General features: G+C 41.4%; 1 protein-coding gene across 1 annotated transcript; it reads left to right on the forward strand.

The window, feature by feature from the left end:
- Positions 1 to 7,870: 7,870 nt before the first annotated feature.
- Positions 7,871 to 13,171, forward strand: LOC106020734 (zinc finger protein 54-like). The gene is made up of 2 exons (XM_040734050.1): positions 7,871 to 8,128; positions 9,986 to 13,171. Exons 1-2 carry the CDS (start codon positions 7,876 to 7,878, stop codon positions 11,482 to 11,484), a joined length of 1,752 nt encoding a protein of 583 aa, XP_040589984.1. The 5' UTR covers positions 7,871 to 7,875; the 3' UTR covers positions 11,485 to 13,171.
- Positions 13,172 to 21,991: the final 8,820 nt, after the last annotated feature.

Raw genomic sequence — 21,991 nt, forward strand, 5'->3', positions numbered from 1 at the left:
ACAGGTTCTGCCCTTGCACATATAATTCCTACGTCATGATTTTTTACCATGTTTACATGGCCAGGCATGAATTCCCCTCTGTGAAGTCGACTTCAAATGCAATCATGAAACCAGGTTGCTTATGCCCATGACACTATTGGACCTGTAAATACACCTTGGCTAGATGCAGAGACCAGGTGTAGGCAAGAACATTGGCATCTTTTCTCCGCCAGTAGCCTGACAGGACCTTGCAGTGCTATGAAATCTAGCAAGCATGGAGACTTCCCTGTTAAGTTCAAGATTCCATGCTCTCTACCCTGCAACTACAGTGTTTGGTGTCTTCACCAACACCATGTACTTACGGTGTCCAAGCAAGAGCACTGGCAATGACTTGTTTCGTTTGAGATGACAATGGGGTCTCCCTGACCAGTAAACCCTAAGCAAATGACCAGTACTTGTTACAGAGAGTTTCATTTAATAGGCCTAGTGTTTGGTGGCAGCTTTATTTACCCATGTAGGATACCTCCATTCAATGCTTTAAACATTATATTTTCTATTAACTTGTAAGATAGTCAGATTTCACAAGGCTTCTTCATGAATCCCTCCTTTAGTTCAACCCACCCACTCTTCCTCTTTTCTTCCTGCCCTATCCACAGTGAAACATCTAGTGCACATTATCCAGACAGGGTCTTACCAGAGAGTCTAGACTGGCATTGAAATTGTTATCCTCCTGTCTCAGCTTCCCAGGAGCTGACATCATCTGAACATGCCACCAAGTCTGGCTCTAGTGCACATTATCCAATGCCCCATTGCATTATAACACCCGTGTTCTTCTATCTCTGTTATAACTTTTACTTGGGTAACGAAATGATAGGTTCCCATGTATCTTCCTCACGGACGTCTCATTTGAGATGAGCTTTCAGCAGTCCACTCTATTCCCCTCCATTGCACTATGTATTTGAACAATTCTACTCCCGGGATTCCCACTCTCTTATTTCATATCACCTATTTTCTGCTATCCACCCACTCTTCTTTCATCTTCCCACTGATATCTGCACACAGTTTTCTGTAAACACACACAAAAAAGTAAAAGGAGCGCCCACATATTCAATTACCCTTATTTCTTGATGGGCATCTAGGCTGATTCTATATCTTAGATACTGTCAATACAGGAGCAATGAACATCATGGGCAGATGCTCAGTGATAAGATGGAAAAGTCCTTGGAGTTCATTCCCAGAAATAATTGTGTAACACCTTCCTCTTACACAAACCCCTTAAATGTCGAGGAAACTCCCTGAAAACCCAGGACGTTAAAAGAGAGGTCAAAGAATGGGATGAACTGAGTTGAAACAGTACATTCAACAGAAGAGCTCATAAAGCTCAAAAATAGGCAACTTTATATGTTCAGAAAGTCACAGAAACTGGCAAGACTCACTAGTGCTCTCCTGCCTTAAGCATATATAATCGCCTTAAGAATATATAATCGGTAAGGACTGCTGACACTGTCAGACAAGTTAAGCTGCACAGAAGTTGCTCAAACCAGTCATCACTGTGCAGAGCCGGTCCAGGGCAGCCTGACAGCTGCAGCTGTGGGGAAGGGGGGGACCAAGTGGGAGGGGCGAGTCAGTGGGACCGGGACAATAACCCTGAAACAGCCTTTGGGAGAGTGTGACCATTGGCTGAGATGGGGAAGAGGGGAGAGTAGGAGGGTTATTAGAGAAGTGACTTGCGCCGAAGCTGTGAGCGCGGGGAAGTTACAGAGGAAGTTAGGCCAACTATGCTGAGGTTCTGTTCCTTTTGTTGTTCCCTGACCTTCACGGTGGGAACCGCGCGCTGCAGACCCGGGTGCGGGGGACGCGGCGGGCGCCGCGGGGACCTGGAGACTCCGGAGCCGCAGTGTCCGCGCGGGGCGGGCGGCCTGGGAAAGTCAGCGTCAGCAGCAGCGCAGTGGCGGGAACCGCAGCCCGGTGGCCCTGGAACCTCCCAGGTCAGAGGAGCCGCGGGGCTGGGACCCGGGAGGGAGGGGACAGGGTGCAAGCGGTTTCTCTGCTCTTCATCGGGAAGCCGGCTCCCTAATTCTGATGTGGGTGTCTTCCCTTGGTGTATTTTAGATCCTATGGAATAAAACTGTTGTTTTTTTCAGTTCATCTTCTGATTGCCAAAATATTCGTGTAAAAATAATCTAATAGAATATTTGAATTTATCTGAGGATTTGCAAGCACGATTCTCTTTGCTGTAGTGGAAACGGCAAATCTCTTGAAGTTTACAATAATCCATGCTAATTTCCACGCTATACGCTTTCATATTCAAGAAAGTGGCACATGGAAACGGAGACTTGCATTTGCAGCGAGCTTTTACATTATAGTCATAAAAGGGGTGCCTGCAAATGTCATGAATCTGAATGTATATTGTTTTGCGAGTTCCACAGTATACTTGTAAAAATTATTTTTAATAGTATGATTTTATCCCTCATTAATTTTCCATCTCAGACATATGCACGTGGTGGCTGAAATACAGCATTCTAAAAAGTGTTTTTGCCAGGCCTGTGTAGGCCTTTAATCCCAACACTCAGAAGGCAAAATCAGGTCCATCTCAGTGCATTGGAGGCTGGCAAGGGGTACATAGTGACTTCAGCGATAAGTAATGAGGGACCAAAAATTAAAATTAATAAGTTTAAAAACTTGGGCCCTAAATCTATACAGAGAAAGTAACTTCTAATGGTAAAGGAAAATGTGTAACTCCTTAAATCAGGAGTGTCATGGCTGGTGCCTGAGCCCCTGCTCTCAGAGAAGGGGAGGTAACTTTTCACCAGTCCTGTTAACATTCCTTTGCTAATTGCTGGACATAAAGGTACCCTGCCAGTTGTAATGATCCCCCAGCCCAAGGAATAAAAGACAGACTCTGTGACCCCTGTAGCCCTGCAACCTCATGCCCTGTCTTGTCTTACTCAAATGTATCTTGCTTAAAATATATAGTTACTGTTTTACTCTGTACTTTGTATGACCTTAAGTAACCATGGAAACTGAAATTTGTGGCCTTCAGCCTTATGGTCTACCCCTTTAAAAACTTCTCTTTTTGGCTGGTGGGCATCTCATTTCCTCCACCATGAAAAGAGATCCAGCTGGCCAGCTGAACGATCAATGAAACCTTTTGCTTTTGCATCAGAGTGTTGACTCCTTGGGTTAGTCTCTGGGCTCCATGAACCTGGCACAACGTAACACTACACAGAATAAAACCCTGTTTCACTGGAAAATAGAAAAGGAAAAAAAGATATTTGAATGCATCATAATTTAGAATAATATTAGAAAGCATCTTTTGAATACTTATGATAACTCATGTGTATCAAAAATATGTCTGCAAGAATCTTTTGTCTCCTTGGTCCAAGAAAAGCTCTCTGTCCATGGACACATGACCAAACTTACTTTTGAGTCTGGTGTTTGATGTGTTTGAGACCTGAACTTACAGTGTTGGTCTGTCTGGCTCAGAACTCACCTGGTAGACCAGGCTAGACCCTAAAACACAGAGTTCCACACACCTGTTTCTCCCAAGTGCTAGGATTAAAGGTGTGCACCCACAGGACCATTCTAACTGCTGGTTTTTCTTTTGTGGTCTGTTGAAAGTCAAGTGGTATGTGACTGTTGATTTCTCCCAGGAGTGTCTATGCCTGTACTCTTCCCTGAGGGCTTTGTACAGAACCTGGATGTTGCAGTGTTATAGGAACTGGGCAGAGTCACTGAATCGGGGTAGACATTAGATTGAACAATAGGTATTTTAGAAGTTCTTTGACCTTGAACACTCTGTGTGTAAAACAGTGGTTGTTTCACATGATCTGTAGAATTGCTTGATGGAAGGGACATTGTAGCCCTTCCATGACTTTGGTCTTGTATTATTGTGTATTACAAACAATACATAACAAAGGACTGAAGCCTTGGGGGTATATGATGCTCTGCTTTAGTAAGAAACATAAATTATATGAGGAACTTTGTATGAGGAAATACTTTGTGTAACTTTCAATAAATATACCTTTGCATGGCACTTCCTGGGTTTAGTTCATCAGAGAGGTAGGGTCTTCCTGCTGCCACATAGACCTTAGATCTTTGTCTTCCAGTGCCTTCATACTCCAACTGCCACACAGACATGGTGCAGCCTGACATTGTAGAGTTGCATCAGTGTGGTTTCTGTGACTGAGTGCTGTTCACTTACAGTCTCCCGTGCTGCACCTCAGCGATTCATAACAAACTAATCTGCAAGTGTGTGAGCTTTGTGTGAATGAGTCTCACATCCTGCAGAATAAGGTGAAATCCTCAAAGGCAAAAAAGGAAATTTTCATGAAATGTTCTTCCCTCTTCTTATGTCCCCATGGGGGATGTAAGGTTCCATCATTATTGGTCCATGAGCAACTCAGAACATCACTAGTGTAAGATACTCTCTGCTCAGTCATTAGTTTATTTCTACCCCTGTGTTTTGCCTGAGCTGTGATTGGACGTGGGATTCAAGAGATGCTAAGTAAAATTGCTTTCTAAATATTACCAGTATTTTGACATTGCACGACAGTTAGGGCATCATTTGTGTAATCCTGTATTTAGTGTTCTCTTCATCTACAGAGCACAGCAATGTGTGAGAAATCCAGGGGCTTCCTGAACAATCTCTTTCTCATGTGCAGGGCTCACTGACCACCCAGACCTGCTCACCTGTGCAGCAGAACAAAGGGTCCTGGAAGGAGAGAGGAGACAGACACTAAGGATGCAGGTGTGGGGGAGGGGTTGGTGAAGGGATGGGAAGGGGTCAGGTGATGTGGAAATGGGACAGGAAATCAGTTTGACCACATCCTGTTTCACTAGAAAGAATTCTGGAGCGTTTCACTGGCAAAAATCTTCTCAAGATTATCCTAATGTAGGCAGGAGAAAACTTTCTTCAGAACAATTGATAACAGTGTCAATAAAATTTGACTTCCCTCGATTTTTATTCTTCTTTGGGAGTGAAGTGAATAATCTTCAAAAGTGCTGAAACTGCTATTTGTCTCTATTGTCTTAGGCATATTCTTAGGAAAATTTTGGATTATGTCAAATATTGCTGCTGCTGATTTTACTACGTGTTCATGGTGGCCCAAGTATTCTCATAAAATTAATTCCATATACTACTTATTTTATATGTCAATGTTAAAATTGACAGTATGTAGTGCTATTACAATCCCTGCTACTCCAAAAAACAAAAACAAAAACAAACAACAAAACTCTTTGCCTATGAAATCAGTCCTATATTCTGTCTTCCATGCCTACTCATTTGCTACTTAACCGTGGGCCATTGTACCTAGAGTTTAAACAACCCAACTGAACCTGTTAGAATAGAGTCATGTAAGGCCCAAGTACCCATAGGATTAATTCAGTGTAAGTGTTTTAGCATGATGTACAGGTAGAACATTTTTTAATTCAACTTGTTAAGATATTTTAATCATTTCTTTTCCCCCATTTTTTAATTTAAATTAGCAACAAGCTTCTTTTACATGTCAATCCCAGTTCCCTCTCCCTCCCCTCCTCCCCTGCCCCTCTACCAACCCATTATCCCTTCCTCTTTCTGCTCCCCAGGGAGGGTGAAGCCTTCCATGGGGCATCTTCAAAGACTGTCATATCATTTGGAGCAGGGCCTAGACCCAAAGTCTAGGGCTCCTAAGTCCATTCCTGTACTAGGAATAAATACTAGGGATAAATACTGATCCACTACCAGAGACCACATAGATTAACCAGATCTCCAAACTGACATCCTTGTTTAGGAGGTCTGGAACAGTCCTATACTGGTTTCCCAGCTATCAGTCTGGGGTCCATGAGCAACTCCTTGTTCAGCTCAGCTGTTTCTGTGGATTTCGCCAGCCTGGTCTTGACCCCTTTGCTCATCATTCCTCCCTGTCTGCAACTGGACTCCAGAGTTCAGCTCAGTGTTTAGCTGTGGGTGTTTGCTTCTGCTTCCATTAGCATCAATGTTCATGATGGATATTGGTCTGTAGTTCTCTTTCTTAGTTGTGTCTTTGTGGAGCTTGGGTACCAAGGTAATTGCAGCCTCACAAAAAGAGTTTGGCAATGCCACTTCTGCTTCTATTGCATGGAACAGTTTGAGGAATAATGGTATTAGCTCTTCTTTGAGTTTCTGGTAGAATTCTGCGCTGAATCCATCTGGCCCTGGGCTCTTTTTGGTTGGGAGATTTTGATAACTGTTTCTATTTCATTAGGGGTTATAGGTCTGTTTAAATATTGATTTAATTTTGCTAAGTCATATCTACCCAAAAAATTTTTCCATTTCCTTTAAATTTTCCATTTTGTGGAGTACAGGTTGTCAATGTGTGACCTGATGATTCTCTGGATTTCCTCAGTTTCCGTTGTTATGTCCCCCTTTTCATTTCTGATTTTGTTAATTAGCATGCTCTGTCTTTGACTTTTGGTTAGTTTGGATAAAGGTTTATCTATCTTGTTGATTTTTCTCAAAGAACCAGATCTTTGTTTCATTGATTCTTTACAATGTTTTCCTGGTTTCTGCTTTATTGATTTCAACCCTCAATTTGATTATTTCCTTGCATCTACTCCTCCTGGGTGAGTTTGCTTATTTTTGTTCTAGAGTTTTCAGTTGTGCTGTTAATTCTCTTCATGTGGGCACTTAGTGCTGTAAACTTTCCTCTCAGCACTGGTTTCAGAGTTTTCCCATAAGTTTGAGTATGTGGTGTCTTCACTCCCATTGAATTCCAGGAAGTCTTTAATTTCTTTTTTATTTCTTCCTTGACCCAGAGATGGTGCAATTACACATTGTTCAATGTCCATGAGTGTAACATGTAGTCTTCCCTGCCAGCCGCCTGGGCCCTGCCATAGTTGCAGCCCCCAAATAATACACAAGACACTATATTAATTATGAAGCTGTTGGCTGTTTACTATGGTTTCTAATCCACTAGCTCTGACTTAATCATTGACCAATAATCACCAACACACACACACACACACACACACACACACACACACACACACACACAGACTTATCTTTCCAAGAACACCAGACTTGCATTCTCTCCTCCAGGGATCACATCTCCATGACTCCCTTCACTACATTTCCCAGAATCCTCCTAGACTCCTAGTCCCACCTATCTTGTTTCCCTATTGGCCAACAGTGCTTTATTCAACAACCAATAAGAGAGACATTTATAGAATCACATTTCCTATCATATGAGTTTGTATGATTTCTGTGATTTGAGTTGTTGTTGAATTCTGATTTTAAAGGATGGTAGTCTGATAAGATACAGGGGGTTATTCCACTTTTTTTTGTATCTGTGGAGGTTTGCTATGTTTCCGATAGGTTTTGCTATGTGGTTGATTTTAGAGAAGGTCCCATGTGGAGCTGAGAAGAAGGTATATTCTTTTGTGTTTGGATCCACAGTGCACACACAGTACCCAGGCCTCAGCTTGCTCCAAGTAGGTCACTAGAAAGTGCTCCTGAAACTGGCCCATGGTTACCTAGTCATTTGGGTGCCAAAAGGGACTAGGATGCTGGCAGTCTCTGGGAGGGTTAAATCCAGCTGAAATGTGACCCACAGTGCTCAGTTCCCAGGCCTCAGCTGGTTTGGTGCAGGACACAGGAAGGTGGGCCTGACACAGTCCCATGCTTACATTGCCTGTCCTTTGTGGGGAGAAATGGACTAGACTCTGGAAGTCTGTGGGGCAGGCTGGACCCTGTAGTGATGGGATTCACAGTGTACAGTCCCCAAGCCTCAGGTGGTCCCGCAAGGGCACTGGCCAGGCACAGCATTTAAAGTATATATCCTCATGAATATATAACCATGTCCAGATCATAAATGTATTTCTTGTTTCATGTATACTGCTTGGGAGACTCTTGTGTCAATGTGTTTACACAGATATAGAATGTTCATGATAGAATATGATTGTATTAGGAGTCTCCTTTTTTTTTTTTTTTTTGTATTGTGTCTCCTTTTAGCCAGGAAAGCTCTATTAGTTAAAGCTTGGTCAACCCATCCTTTTTTGTTGCAGGTTCTGATGACATTCAGGGATGTGACTGTGAACTTCTCAAAAGAGGAGTGGGAATGCCTGGACTCTGCTCAGAGGACTTTGTACGTTGATGTGATGTTGGAGAATTACAACAACCTGGTCTTTGTGGGTGAGAACATTTTGCTTCTATAATTCCTAACCCGTCTTTTGTTTGTTGTCACTTCATAGGCAGTAGAATCTGTGAAGCTATCCTGTGAAAACTAATAGTAGACAAGGCAAAGTATAGCAGTAGGAAAGGACATTTTCATGCTATTTACTTTCCTCTTTCAATTTCCATTTTTAGCGCTGTCATCCATCCTTCATTTTGGCTCCAAGGTTCTTCCGCAGACTCAGCAGCAAATAATGTTTCCACTCATATCTTAAAGCTCCTTGTCCTTTATTGCAATAGACATGTTTTTAATTGTGAGAAAAATTCAAGATATACAAGCTGGAAATGCAAAATATACTGAAGAATTTGTTAAGAAGTATCACTGGGACAATCCTGTTTAAATTCCTCTGCTTTTAGCCAGGCAGTGGTGGCGCACTCCTTAAATCCCAGCACTCGGGAGGAAGAGGCAGGAAGATCTCTGTGAGTTCGAGACCAGCCTGGTCTACAAGAGCTAGTTACAAGACAGCTTCCAAAGCCACAGAGAAACCCTGTCTCAAAAAACCAAAAACCAAAACAAAACAAAACAAAAAAACAAAAACAAGAAAAAAACCCTCTGCTTTCTGTTTTCATGTACTGAGCCCAGTACAGTCGTAGACTTCTGTATTCTTTCTAAAAGTTCAGTCCTGGCTCATTGCTGTCTCAAAGAACACATGGATTATTGTATCAAGGCAGGCATGATCACCTATCTGGAAAGAATGAGATTGCCCTGGAATTTGGAGAGGAGAGAGAACCACAGCTAGGGTGGACTAGTAAATGAGCAGGACAACAGTGAAGACTTCAAGTGATGGAGAAAGCCAAAGCTGAGAATGTTTCTGTGATGTTCAATTCCACTTAAAATTACTCCTGATCTTTTAACTAAGTGTACTGTCCTGGCCCACAGATGCAACCTGTCTGTTGTAACTGTTAGAAGGCATTGTCTTATTACACCTGAATCATGATGACTTAATACTAGTAGAAAATTCAGTTTTCTTTGATTAATCTGAAGTAGGATTGGGATATTTTGCAAAATTTTAAGTCTAACATTAGTCATGAAGTATGCTTATTCTTTAATTGCCTTCCCTGTATACATACCTTCATATTTTACCTTCCTTTTTGCCAGTGGCAAATACACAGGCACACTTTTGGGAATTAGTCCCAGGAGTCAATGTACAGAGGGGATCTGGGAACAACCATATGAGGAAAGTTAAGAACACAGCGTGTTTAGGTCAGACAGGGGAGGAAAGAAATAAGCAAAAGCTGCCCATGACATCCCTGCCTCAATCCAGGTGGAGCCTGTGATGTCTGACATCATACTGCATTTGCATCCATTACTTTTCCAGAAGCTGATGGGATTTTTTTATAGAGAAAGAAATAAGCCTGTGATGCTTTTGAGTAAGACTTTAATCTTTACAGGAATTAGGTTTTCTGAATGGTAGTCTTTATTGCCTATCACTTAGTATAAATAATGTGAACCTGTGATTGGATTAAATTCCTCTTTTTCAATTTCTGAGAAGAAAATTTAAAGATAGAGAAATGTATTCCAAATATAATCACTTAGTGAGCTCTAACAGAAAGCTAATTTATGACCATCAGTTATTTTTCCATCTTTTTCTACTTAGATATTTTTGAGAAAGATATCTGTTATAACTCACTGACCTCTGAAGGCTACCATGCTGTGTTTGTGAGAATCCATACAATTGCAGTGAATGAAAATTGTCCGTTACTGGGATCTGTAATCTCAATAGTTCCAGGTTCACTTGTGATAAATGAGAACTTAGGGAGACTGTCATGTTTATTATTGGAACAAGCTGTATTAATCTGAAGTGTACTCATTTTCAGAGAACTATTGCAAGTGTGATCCTGTCCATCACCATGTGAAGACTGAAAAGGAGTCTTGTCAGTGTGATGAGCTTGACAAAGTGCTTCATGACCCCTCCACATGTGCACTTCATAGAACAAGTGAAACTCCAGAAAACTCTAATGACTACACATGCAGTAGTCACAGGGATGCCTCTGTTGACTCATCAAACCCAGACAGACATGAAAGCATGCGCACTGGAGAAGAACCTTGCCAATCTCAAGACTGTGAGAAATCTGTAAATTTGTGTTCCAACATCATTCAAGATCAGAGAGTCTACACTGCAGAGAAAGAGCACAGGCAGGGAGAATATGATGACTGTCTCAGCTCTGCATACAGACCTTCACAACAACCAATCAATACTGGAGAGAAACGACTCCAGTGTGGCACATGCGGGAAATGCTTCAGTCGTGCCTCAAGCCTCAGTGTACATAAGAAAATTCATACTGGAATTAAACCCTACAAATGCAACGTTTGTGAAAAATCCTTCACGCAACTTTCAAACTGTAAAACACATCAAAGAATTCATACTGGGGAGAAACCTTACAAGTGCAGAGAATGTGGAAAGTCATTTCGGTTCTTGGCAGGAATTCATAGCCATCAGAAAAGTCATAGTGGAGAGAAGCCTTACAAGTGCAATGAGTGTGACAGATCCTTTCCCCACTATTCATCATTGAGGATGCATAGGAAAACTCATTCTCTAGAGGAGTTTCACAAATGCAAAGACTGTGGTAAGTGCTTTCTCCAATTACCACACCTTAAACTTCATTACAGAATTCATGCTGGTGAAAAGCCTTATAAATGTGAGGTATGTGACAAATCATTTACCTCGAATTCAATCCTTAGAAGACATCAGAAAGTTCATACACAGGAGAAACCTTACAAATGTGAGGAATGCAACAAATCCTTCACCTCGAATTCAATCCTTAGAGTACATCAGAAACTTCATACACAGGAGAAACCTTACAAATGTGAGGTATGTGACAAATTCTTTGTCGATGAGGCAACTCTTAGAAGACATCAAAAAGTTCATTCTAGGGAGAAACCTCACAAATGTGAAGTATGTGACAAGTCCTTTACCTGGAATTCAGAACTTAGAAGACATCAAAGTGTTCACACTGAAGAGAAACTTTACACATGTAAGGAATGTGACAAATCTTATACTAGCTGCTCAAATCTTAGAATACATCAGAGAATTCATACTGGAGAGAAACTTGCTAAATGTATAGATTGTGATAAATCCTTTACTGATTTTGCAACTCTTAGAAAACATCGGAGAGTTCATACTGGAGAGAGACCTTACAGATGTATGGAATGTGACAAGTCCTTTACACAGGTCTCACATCTTAGAACACATCAGAGAGTGCATACTGGAGAGAGGCCCTATAGTTGTCAGGTTTGTGACAATTTTTTTTCCCGATCTTATCGTTTAAGGAGACATCAGAAACTTCATACTGGGGAGATACTTGACATGTGGTAAAATTGTGACATATCCTATATCTGAGGTCTTAGAAGACATCAGATGGTGCATACTGGAGAATTGACCTTACAGTTGTATGGAATGTAAGAAATCCTTATCCAGTTGCTCAAATCTTGGAAGGACTCACAGTGTTCATGCTGGGGTAAAACCCTACAAATGCGCGGGGCGGTGGTGGTGCATGCCTTTAATCCCAGCACTCGGGAGGCAGAGGCAGGCGGATCTCTGTGAGTTCGAGGCTAGGCTGGACCGACAGCCTCCAAAACAACACAGAGAAACCTTGTCTCGTAAAAACAAAAACAAAAACAAAACAAAACAAAACCAAAAAACCTACAAATGTATGGAATGTGCCAAGTCCTTTATCCGGGACTTAAATCTTAGAAGACATGCAAAAGTTCATACTGGATGCAGACTTTACAGATGTTAGGAATGTGACAAATCCTTTGTCCACTCTTCTGCTTGATGGAAACATCAGAACATCCATAATGAAGAGAAACCATCCTTTATACAGATTTCCAATCTTAGGAGACACTAGAAAAATCATACTGGAGAGAAACTGTTTAAATAATGGGATATAGCATTTTCCATTACTGTGTGCTTACAAATCGCAACAGTTTACAAAATACTGGGTAAGATCAATGAAAGAGTATCTTCGTAGAGGGAGCCAGTGTGGGTTTAGAGAGAATGCTTGAGCTTGAGAAATTCTCAAGAATCCACATAGGTGACCCCAATAGTGGAGAGGATGTCTGAAAGGGCCTTCCCCTTAATCAGATCAGTGACTACCCTAAATGTCATCATAGAACATACATCCAGTAACTGATGGAAGCAGATGAAGTGAGCCACAGCCAAGCACTGGACTGAGCCACTGGAATTCAGTTGATGAGAAGGAGGAGGGATAATATGATCAAGGGGTTGGGTCAAGATGATGATGGAGAAAACCCCACAGACAGCTGACCTGAGCTTAGTAGGAGTTCCCAGACTATGACTGACAGCTGGGGAACTGCAAGGGACTAAACTAGGCCCTCTGAATATAGGTGACAGTTATGTGGCCTGATCTGTTGAGAGGGACAGGTCTGGTAGTGAGACCAGCACCTATCCCAGATTCATGAATTGTCTTTTACGGTCCCATTCCCTATGGAATACCTTTCAAGGTGAGATACCTTGCTTAGCCTCAATATAAGGGGGAAAGGCTTTGTTGACACCCCAAGGTAGGCCTTCCCTCCTCCGTGGTGTAAGTGGGGGATGGGGAGTTGGAGGGTAGGAGATGGTGAGGGAGTGGTAACTGGAGTTGCTAGGTAAGATGAAAAATAAAATTTTTAAATAAAACAAACTAGAAACATAAAGGTAAGAAACTAGTGAAAGTCTTTATGAAGATTTTTGTTTTTAAAGATTTCCTAGAGTATATATTAAAATAAAATTCTGCATATATAATAGTGGGAAGAGCTTTTCATTTCTTTTAATGTGCATACGTGCTTTGCTGGCAACTATGTCTGTGTACTACATGTGTGCCTGGTACAGGTGGAGGCCAGAAGGGTCATCAGATCCCCTTAATCTGGAGTTACAGACAATTGTGAACTGACATGCATGTTGGGAATTGAATCCAAGTCTCTGATAGAGCAACCAGTGACTTCACCCTTAAGCCATGTCTCCAGCCCATGGTAAAAAAATGTAATAAAAAACATGGATCTTATTCAACATCCAAAAACTCATAATAATCCCAGGTGTGGTGGTGCATGCCCTTCCAGCTCTGAGGACACAGAGACAAGAAGATCTCTGAGACTGGGTAGACATCACCATCTACATACTGACTTCCAGGACAGCCAGGAATACAGAAACTCTTTGTCAAAAAACAATCCTAATAAATAACATGAAATTACAAAACCTTTAGTTTATCCTCTAAATGTGCTGTATATCTCAAAATTCATACTTCACAGAAACCATATTAAGGTAGAGAGTATATACTCCCCATGCCTACTGCTCATTGAAAATTATGCCCACCAAATGCATTGAATGTGACAACTCCTTTACATAGTGCTGAAATTACAGAGATAAAGAAATTTATCATTAAAATGCTGATAAGTTCTTCTATCCACCTTCAAATTCTTCATACTACAGTCAAACCAAACTAATAGCAAGAAAGTAAACAACTGTGAAGAGATAAGCTGTGAAAGTGACATCACAGGAATTATGATAGAAACTTAAAAATCCTCAATGGCTAAGAATGTGGTAACACATACCTTTAGTCCCAGCTCTCTGGAGGCAGAGGAAGGGGTATCTCTGTGAGTTCTAGGCCAGCATTGTCTACCCTGCAAATTACAAGTCAGTCATGGTTACAAAGAGAAACCCTGTCTAGAAAAACCAAATCAATAAGACACAGCATTCCCTGAATGCATGCAAGAATTCATTTACATGTATTTAAGAAAACTTGGGAAGAATTTACTTGAAACTGCATAAGATGCAGCTTCCATTGACTGCCTGTACACTTTCACTAGGGTAAAAGACTTATAGGACCCATCCTCAGCCAACACCAAATGATAATTTCCCCAATCTTACACACTTGCTTGTTCTTAGTAGGTTTTGAAGAGTTATGATGTTTCTATTCATTCCCAACTACCTACTGCAAGTGGAGACTTCTTTCACCAATATTGAGAGTAGTACAAAGTGATCATTTTAAACATGAATATTTAGATGCCAGATTAACACTCATCTTTATCAAACCATTAATAGTTTCTGTTCTAAAACCCATAGTTCCCAAATTGTGTGTTTTGCTTTGCTTTGGTTTTTGGTTTTTCAAGGGCAGACTGAGCTTTGCAGCTTGGGCACGGTGGGCCACGACTTCAAGCTGAGCACCCCGGAGTCAGAGCAGGTGCATGTATGATTTCTAGGCCAGCCTCATCTACCATGTGAGTTCCAGGACAGCCAGAAGTGTCACCCATGAAATCTTGCCATAAAAAAACAAAAAGCAAACAGATAGACAGTGTTTCTCAGAGCTATGGAGCCGGTCTTAGGTCTTTCACTGTAGACCAGGCTGGCCTTGTACCCACAGAGCTCTCCCTGGCCCTGCTTTCTGAGTACTGGGATTAAGGGTGTGCACCACAGCCATCTGGCCTTTGGTTTTTACTGAAAGACCCCGAATTTATAGAAATAAAATATAAGCTTAAACAGGGAGGGCACCCCACTAGAGAACTTGGGAAGTGAACAAAGGACCCCATCCCAGGAACCGGCCATACCACAGAATGGAATGTATGGTTTAGCAACCTTAATTGCAGAAGGGCTGTAAATCCACAAAAGGCCAATTACGGGCTGCCGACCATCTGTGAAGAACTGACCAGGGCGTCAGAGATGGGCAAACAAGACTAGTGGGAAACAAGGAGATAACACTATTTACTTAGAGATAATTAACTCATGCCAAGGTTTGAGGAATTTACAACATGAAGGTCAGGAAGACATCTACTTCCCCGGGACAGGAGTCATGTACCCCCTTCCCCCATCACAAGATAGGGACCCCTCCCAAAAGCTTGTGGCTTTTGTCTTTAAAAGCTGATTGTAACTGAACTTTGGGGCCAATCGGCCTAAAAGCTGACCGAGAGGCCCATCTGCAGATGCCTAATTAAAGCCTCTTGCGTGTTGCATCAATTGGCACATGGACTCTTGATTCTTGGGGTGATGAATCCAGCTTGGGGACCCCTCCTCAATTCGGGATACCCCAACATTACCATGGCATAAATTCTATGTTTATGTGCATAAAATGTGTTGCCAGTTTTGCCACAGTACAAACATCCTGACTAGCAGGCTGGTATTGTAAGATACATGCTCCATAAGTAAGTAAGACCACTGACATCATTTCTCTGAAAGCAACCTGAATGGGACCTTACAGTGCCACAAACACTGGTCAGCAGGGAGAGTTGCCTGGGAAGTTCAATAGTGCTCTCTGTCTTACAACCACAGTGTTTGGTGTCTTCAGCATGGTGGCCAAGCAAAAACGCTGGCAATGACCTGTTTTGTATAGGGTGACAATGGGACTACTCTGACCAGTAAGTTGTAGGCAGATAACCATGACCTGGTAAGGAGAGTTTCACTAAATGTCCCTGATGACTAGGAGCAGCATTAATTACTCTTGTGGGACACCTCTGTTCAAAGTTTTTAAAATCATATTGATTATTAATTTGTAACATAGGGGGATTTCATAAGGCTTCCTCACAAGTCTTTACTTTTTGTTGACCCACCTACACTTCAGCCCATCTCCCTGTCCCATCCCCAGTTAAACATTTAGCACACATTATCCAATGACTCGTTCTTTTCTCAAATACCATTCTACCATCCTCTCTTATTGTATGTTTTACTTGGGTTGCAAAATTTTTTTGGTTCCCATGTAACTTCTTCACAGACATCTGAGTTGATCTTTCAGCTGCCCCCTCTACTTCATATTAAATGATTCTGCCCCAGGGTTCCCCCTCTCTAATTTTATATCACTTATATGCTACTATCTATCCTCTCTTCCTCTGTCTCACCAGTAATCAACTATTTCTACATTCCTGGCTTCCACATGTACTGTTACTTGAACACGCAAAACAAAGATTGCACCTTAGAGACACATATATGAGAAAACATGTGATATTTAACTTTTGGGGCCTACGTATGTGAATTCATCATAATTTCCAGGCACCTACATGTACACATAGCTTTCACACTTTCACTTTTATTTATACCTGAAGAGTGAAAGTGAGTGTCACTTTTCTATTTGCCCAATGGTTCAGTTCATTGACACTAATGGGATTCCATTCCTAGATGCTGTCAAAGAGCATCTGTGATCATTATGGGAAGTGCTCATTGGCAAGGTGGCAAGTCCTTAGAGTTGGTGCCCAGGAGTGGGTATTGTGTATCAGTTTCCTCTGAGAGTAAATCCTTCCATCTTGGAGGACTCACTTTAAAACACAGGGTATGAAAAGAGAGATAAAGGAATGAGAAGCTGTAAGGCAGTGGTTCTCAAGCATCCTGACATTGCAACCATTTAATGTGTTCCTCATGTTGTGGTGATTCCCATCCGTAAAATTATTTTGTTACTTTATAGTAGTAATTTTACTACTGTGATGAATTGCAGATATCTCATGCAAGATACCTCTTATAAGATCCACAAAGGGATCATGACACAAGGGTTGAGAGACACTACTTTAAGGGGAGGTGATACATTTAGTCCTGCAGAAAAACTCTTAAAACTCAGAAATAGCTTAATTGCTTCGTGATGTTGCGGGAACTGGCAAAACTCATTAGTGTGCTCCTACCTCAAGCATATATAATCGGTAAGGTCTGCTGACACTATTAGACATGCTGAACTGCACAAAAGATGCTCAGACCAGCCTTTGGCAGACACCAATCAAGCTGCATGGACAGACAAGACAAGACAAGCTACCTGGAGGAGGTATTAATTGGCTTAAAGACACTTCCCACCTCCCTTGAGCTGCTTGCAAGCTGTGCAGTGATCCCCAGTTTCATTAGCCATCACCCTCACTGGGTGATGCAGCTGTCATTGAGTCCCTTGTGCTTCTACGAGTAACCCATTACACACACTCTCCTAAGTGACCTCCTAAAAATTCACTGGTCCACTTGACTTTAGAGATGACTCAGTGGTTAAGAGCACTGTCTGCTCTTTCTGAAAACTCACTTTCAATTCCCCCAGGCTCCTCACATGGACACTCAATGTGTACCCTCAAGTCCAGTGCATTTAATGGCCTCTTCTTGCCTCATCGGGCACACGGAAACACATGGCATCCAGACATATGTTAAGAAAAAACATGTTTTATAAAACCTCACTGGTTCATCAAGTTCAACTTCATTTTTTTTCCAATGTTGATTTGTCATTTCCTGTTCTTTGGTAAGTAGATGTTCATTACTTTTTCCCCCCACAGGAGTAGTGCAATCAGTTGTGTAATTGGGTCACACAGGAGTTGTATGTTGTTTTTTTCTTTCATTTTAATTATTCAATTATTTGAGAACATACACAGTCATTTCAAAAGTTAATTAACAGTTTTCTTTTCTTTTTGCTTTTTTTTTTTGAGACAGGATTTCTTTGTATAGCTTTGGAGCCTATCCTGGCATTCAATCTGTAGAGCAGGCTGGCCTCAAACTCACAGAGATCCGCCTGCCTCTTCCTCCCAAGTGGTAGGATTAAAGGCGTGTGCCACCACCACCTGGAACTTCTCTAATTTTCACTCACACAGCAGTGTATGGCCTCCTTCCCCCACACTGATGCCAACCTAAGCTCTCATGTCTATTTCTCATGATTGATACTGTGGATAGGGTACATGGAGGCTTAAAGGAATCCGAGCTTGCATTTTTCTTGATAGGTATATCATCTTTTTTTGGTGTTTCTTAGTTTTACTTTGGGTTTCCTGTTGCTTGTTCCTTTATTTTATTTATTTTTTGCTCCCCCTCTTTTTTTTAATCAGAAACAAGCCTGTTCTACATGTCAATCCCAGCTCCCTCTCATTTCCCTTCTCCCCTGGTCAACACCGACCCCTCCACCCCTACCTCCTCCACTCCCCAGGGAGGGTGAGGCCCTCCATGGGGGAAATTCAAAGTCTGTCACATCATCTTGAGCAGGGTCCAGACTCTCCCCCATACATTCAGGTCAAGAGAGCATCCCTCCAAGTGGAGGGGGCTCCTAAAGACTCCGAATAACAAGCTAAACAATAGTCGAGAGGCTACCTTGTTTTCCTGTTTATAATTTGAGTTTATAATATAATTATAACCTGTCTATTTTTCCTTTCCTACTTCCAAATCCTCCGCTATACCCTTCCCTGCTCCCCTTTAAATTCATGGCCAAAAATAAGCAAGTAAATTCATGACCATTTATTTCAGTAACTGTTATTGCATACATATATGTGTATTTACATACATATACATATATATTGTTGTTGATCTCTTGTGGCACACACCTTTATCCCAGCCCTTGGGCGCAATACAGGTAGATTTCTGAGTCCAAGACAAGCCTGGGCTATAAACCAAGTTAAACGACAGCCTGGATAATGCAGGACTGTCTGTAAAACAAAGAAAAAAAGAAGCCAAGAAAGAAAAAAAATACATGTTCCTAAACATCACTTTCTCTGTCCATATCATATTTCCTGTCTGTATGTTTTCAAGCCATGATACTTGATAATCAGTTGGTGTGCTCTTCCTGAGGGGAGACCATGTCTCCTGCTCCTAGGATTCCCAGTTGCCTGTAGTTCTCTGTGTAGGGTTGAGGCCTTGTGGGTTTTTTCCCCATCTACTTTGGCATGTCTGTTATGCTAGTCATTGCTTTGTTCATACTGTGTGGGCATGTTAGTGAGAATTTACAGATGTAGTTTCTGGCATTGCTAGGTGTGATAGCTACTCTTGGTTGTCAAATTGACTGTTTCGGGAATGAACTACAATTCAGAAATGGAGGGGACACCTCTGAGAGATTAGTTTTGCTGGTTAAACTGGGTTAATCCACTTGTAGTTGGGACCTTTGCTGCCTGAGATAATACACCTTCGAAAATGATCTTGTGGCTGGAAATTTCACCTTTAATCAAGGCCACACCTTCACCAGGAAATCTATAAAAGGTCAGGGAAGAATGAAACTTTTGCTCTTTGCCTGCTTCTCAGCTCATTTCCTTGCTACCACATTCATTCCTTCAATGGTGTTGAAGCCTACTTCTTTGGGATGCCGGCATATAGCAAAAACCTATCAAGACATCCAGAATTTTGAATGGATCAATGACTGGATTTTTGGATTTTCTGTTCACAGCTCATCATTGATGTATTAGCTGGACAGAAGCCTGTAAGTCATTCCAATAAATTCCATATATATTTATTGGAAGAGAGATTCATTCTATAAGTTCTGTTACTCTAAAGAACTACAACTACACAGATTTTGGTACCAGAAGTAACTCTAGAACAATAGAAGTACAAGAATGAATCCTTTAAGAATCTGGAACATGTTTTTCAATTTTCCAGGACTGAGCCAGGTGGTGGTAGCACGTGCATTTAATCCCAGCACTCGGGAGGCAGGGGCAGGTAGATCTCTGTGAGTTCAAGGCCAGCCTGGTCTGCAGAGTGAGTTCCAGGACAGCCAGGGATTCACAGAGGAACCCCCCCCCACACAAAACACTCAATTTACCAAGACCTTCATGTACCAAAGCCTCTCCAGTCATTCCATCTTTGGAGAGCTTGGAGAACACTAAAAGACCTTGGTGTGAATTATATTGCAAAGCTAGGAGATAAACGCATTTTAGAATCCTAATTGACTATTTATGTGTAGCAATATATTTGGGAATCCTGTATATGAAATTTTGGATGATTTATAAGAAAATAAGGGAAATTATGCCACTGGTTGTTTACTCTTAGCAATCCTGGATAAATTGATACAGGACAGGGAAAAGTTCTGTGATAAAACTATGCGACTTCTAGTATTTCAGAATGCTGTGAACAATGAAGAAGCTAGTGATAAAATTAACTGGCTTCAGCTGCAAATAAACAGCCTAAATTCTTCTAAGTGTGCCCTGTAAAAGAATCCCCTCTCCAGCAACCACAAAGCTGAAGTTGCAGAAAATCAAGCTGAAGCCCTCATTATAAGGTAGGTTGAACTATAGCAAAAATTCTAGTCCTAGCCTCAGTGTAGGCAGCTGAAATAAGGGAATTAATCGGTGATGGATGGGATCATACAACTTGGAGTGGGGATGTTGGGAGGACCCTATTAAAGCTGAGGCAGATGGATCTCTGTGAATTCAAGGCCTGAGCTACAATAAATTGACCTAGTCTCAAAGAGAAACAGGTACCACTAAGTTGATCCCAGCATTTGGGATCACAAGCCTTTAATCCCTACATTAGGGAGGTAAATACAGGAGTGATATGACTGGCTGGTGAGAGGAACATCAGGCAGGAGGAAACGGCCTCAAAGCAGTCTGAGGAGCACCAGTGTGAGGTAGTGAGTCTGAAGCAGTCTGAGGATTCTAGAGAAGGAAGCAATCTGAGGATGCAGTCTGAGGATTCACAGAGACAGCAGGCAGTTGAGGATTTCTAGAGACGGGATCAGACCTTTGGTCTGACATAGACAGAAGTAAGAACTCTAGGGGCTTCTCTGACTCATCGTCTTTCACCCCTGATAAATGACTCTATGTTTTTATTATTAAGACCTATTAGAATTTATGCTACACCATCCTTTGAAACATTGCCTTTTCCACATTTGACAGAGGAAACAGATCCTTCATTTTTCTGGTAAACCAGAAGTATCTTTCTCTGAAGGAAAGGCCCACAGACTTGCCTCTAGAACTGCAACCTAACTTACAGCAAAGCAGACACTTAGAAGGGCACTAGAAAATATAGTCCAGGTGGAGGCATGCTCTGGTACTAAAGGACTTAATGCTTTTCTTAAAAATAATTCTAGAATACGTCTGAGGATATGTGTGGGAATGGGTTTTAATGGTGGAAGGAACATAAAAACAGATTAGACTGGATGTATTGATATCCTTCTGAGTGGAAATTCTTGGTTTAATATGGACGGTCACACAATTAAAAAAAGTGAGAAAAGTTTATTTGAATGATTATCTAAAGCATTTGTCAAAGACAGCCTACTGAAAGGGAGTGAGAGATGCCTGATATCGCTTGACTTAGGGCTAAAGAAGGGATTTTAGGGCTCAGGGAAATTCCAATGCTAGTGAGGGTGTGCTGTGCAAAATGCAATTCTCAATAATGAGAAGGTGCAGGAGAAAAGCTCTCCACTCGGGCTAGAAGCTGCAAAATGGTGACATGGGGAACAGCAAATTGAAGTGTTTTATTTGATTAACAGTTTTCATTTCTTTTACATACAGATTATAGGGTTGGGAAAAGACTATCCAATCAAATGAACATAAGAAGCACACTGATGTAGCTATCCTAATATCTAACAAAGTAGACTTCAAACTAAAATTAATCAAAAGAGATTGAGAAGGATATTACATATTCATCACAGGAAAAATACATCAAGTCTCAATTTCGAACACTTATGCCTCAAATACAAGGGCACCCACATGTGTTAAAGAAATATAACAAAAGTTTAAATCACACATCAAAGCACACACATTAATGCTGGGAGGCTTCAGCACCCCACTCTCAACAATAGACAGGTTTGAAAGACAGAAACTTAACAGAAATACGGGAACTAATAGATGTTGTGACTCATATGGACTTAACAGACATCTACAGAACATTTCACCCAAACATGAAAGAATACATCTTCTTCTCAGCACTTAATATAACCATCTCTAAATTGACCAACTGCCTTGTCACAAAGCAAATCTCACCAGATTCAAAAAGTTGGAAAAACCTCCTGTATCTCATCAGATCACCCAGGTGTTAAAGTTAGAATTCAGCAACAACACAAACTGCAGAAAACCTAGACACTCATGGAAACTGAACAATGCTCAATTGAATTACCCTTGGGTCAGAAGGAAGAAAGATATTAAAGAATTCCTTAATTTTAATGACAATTAAGTCACAACATACCCAAATC

The sequence above is a fragment of the Mesocricetus auratus genome, unplaced genomic scaffold (genome assembly GCF_017639785.1).
Source record: "Mesocricetus auratus isolate SY011 unplaced genomic scaffold, BCM_Maur_2.0 Super-Scaffold_100037, whole genome shotgun sequence".
Lineage (NCBI taxonomy): Eukaryota > Metazoa > Chordata > Mammalia > Rodentia > Cricetidae > Mesocricetus > Mesocricetus auratus.

Excerpts from the sequence above, each read along its gene's own strand:
- LOC106020734 (XM_040734050.1), top strand. The coding sequence starts at position 7,876 with ATGTTCATGATAGAATATGATTGTATTAGGAGTCTCCTTTTTTTTTTT. Across the intron at positions 8,129-9,985 it reads CAACAACCTGGTCTTTGTGG|AGAACTATTGCAAGTGTGAT; the intron begins GTGAGAACATTT and ends ACTCATTTTCAG.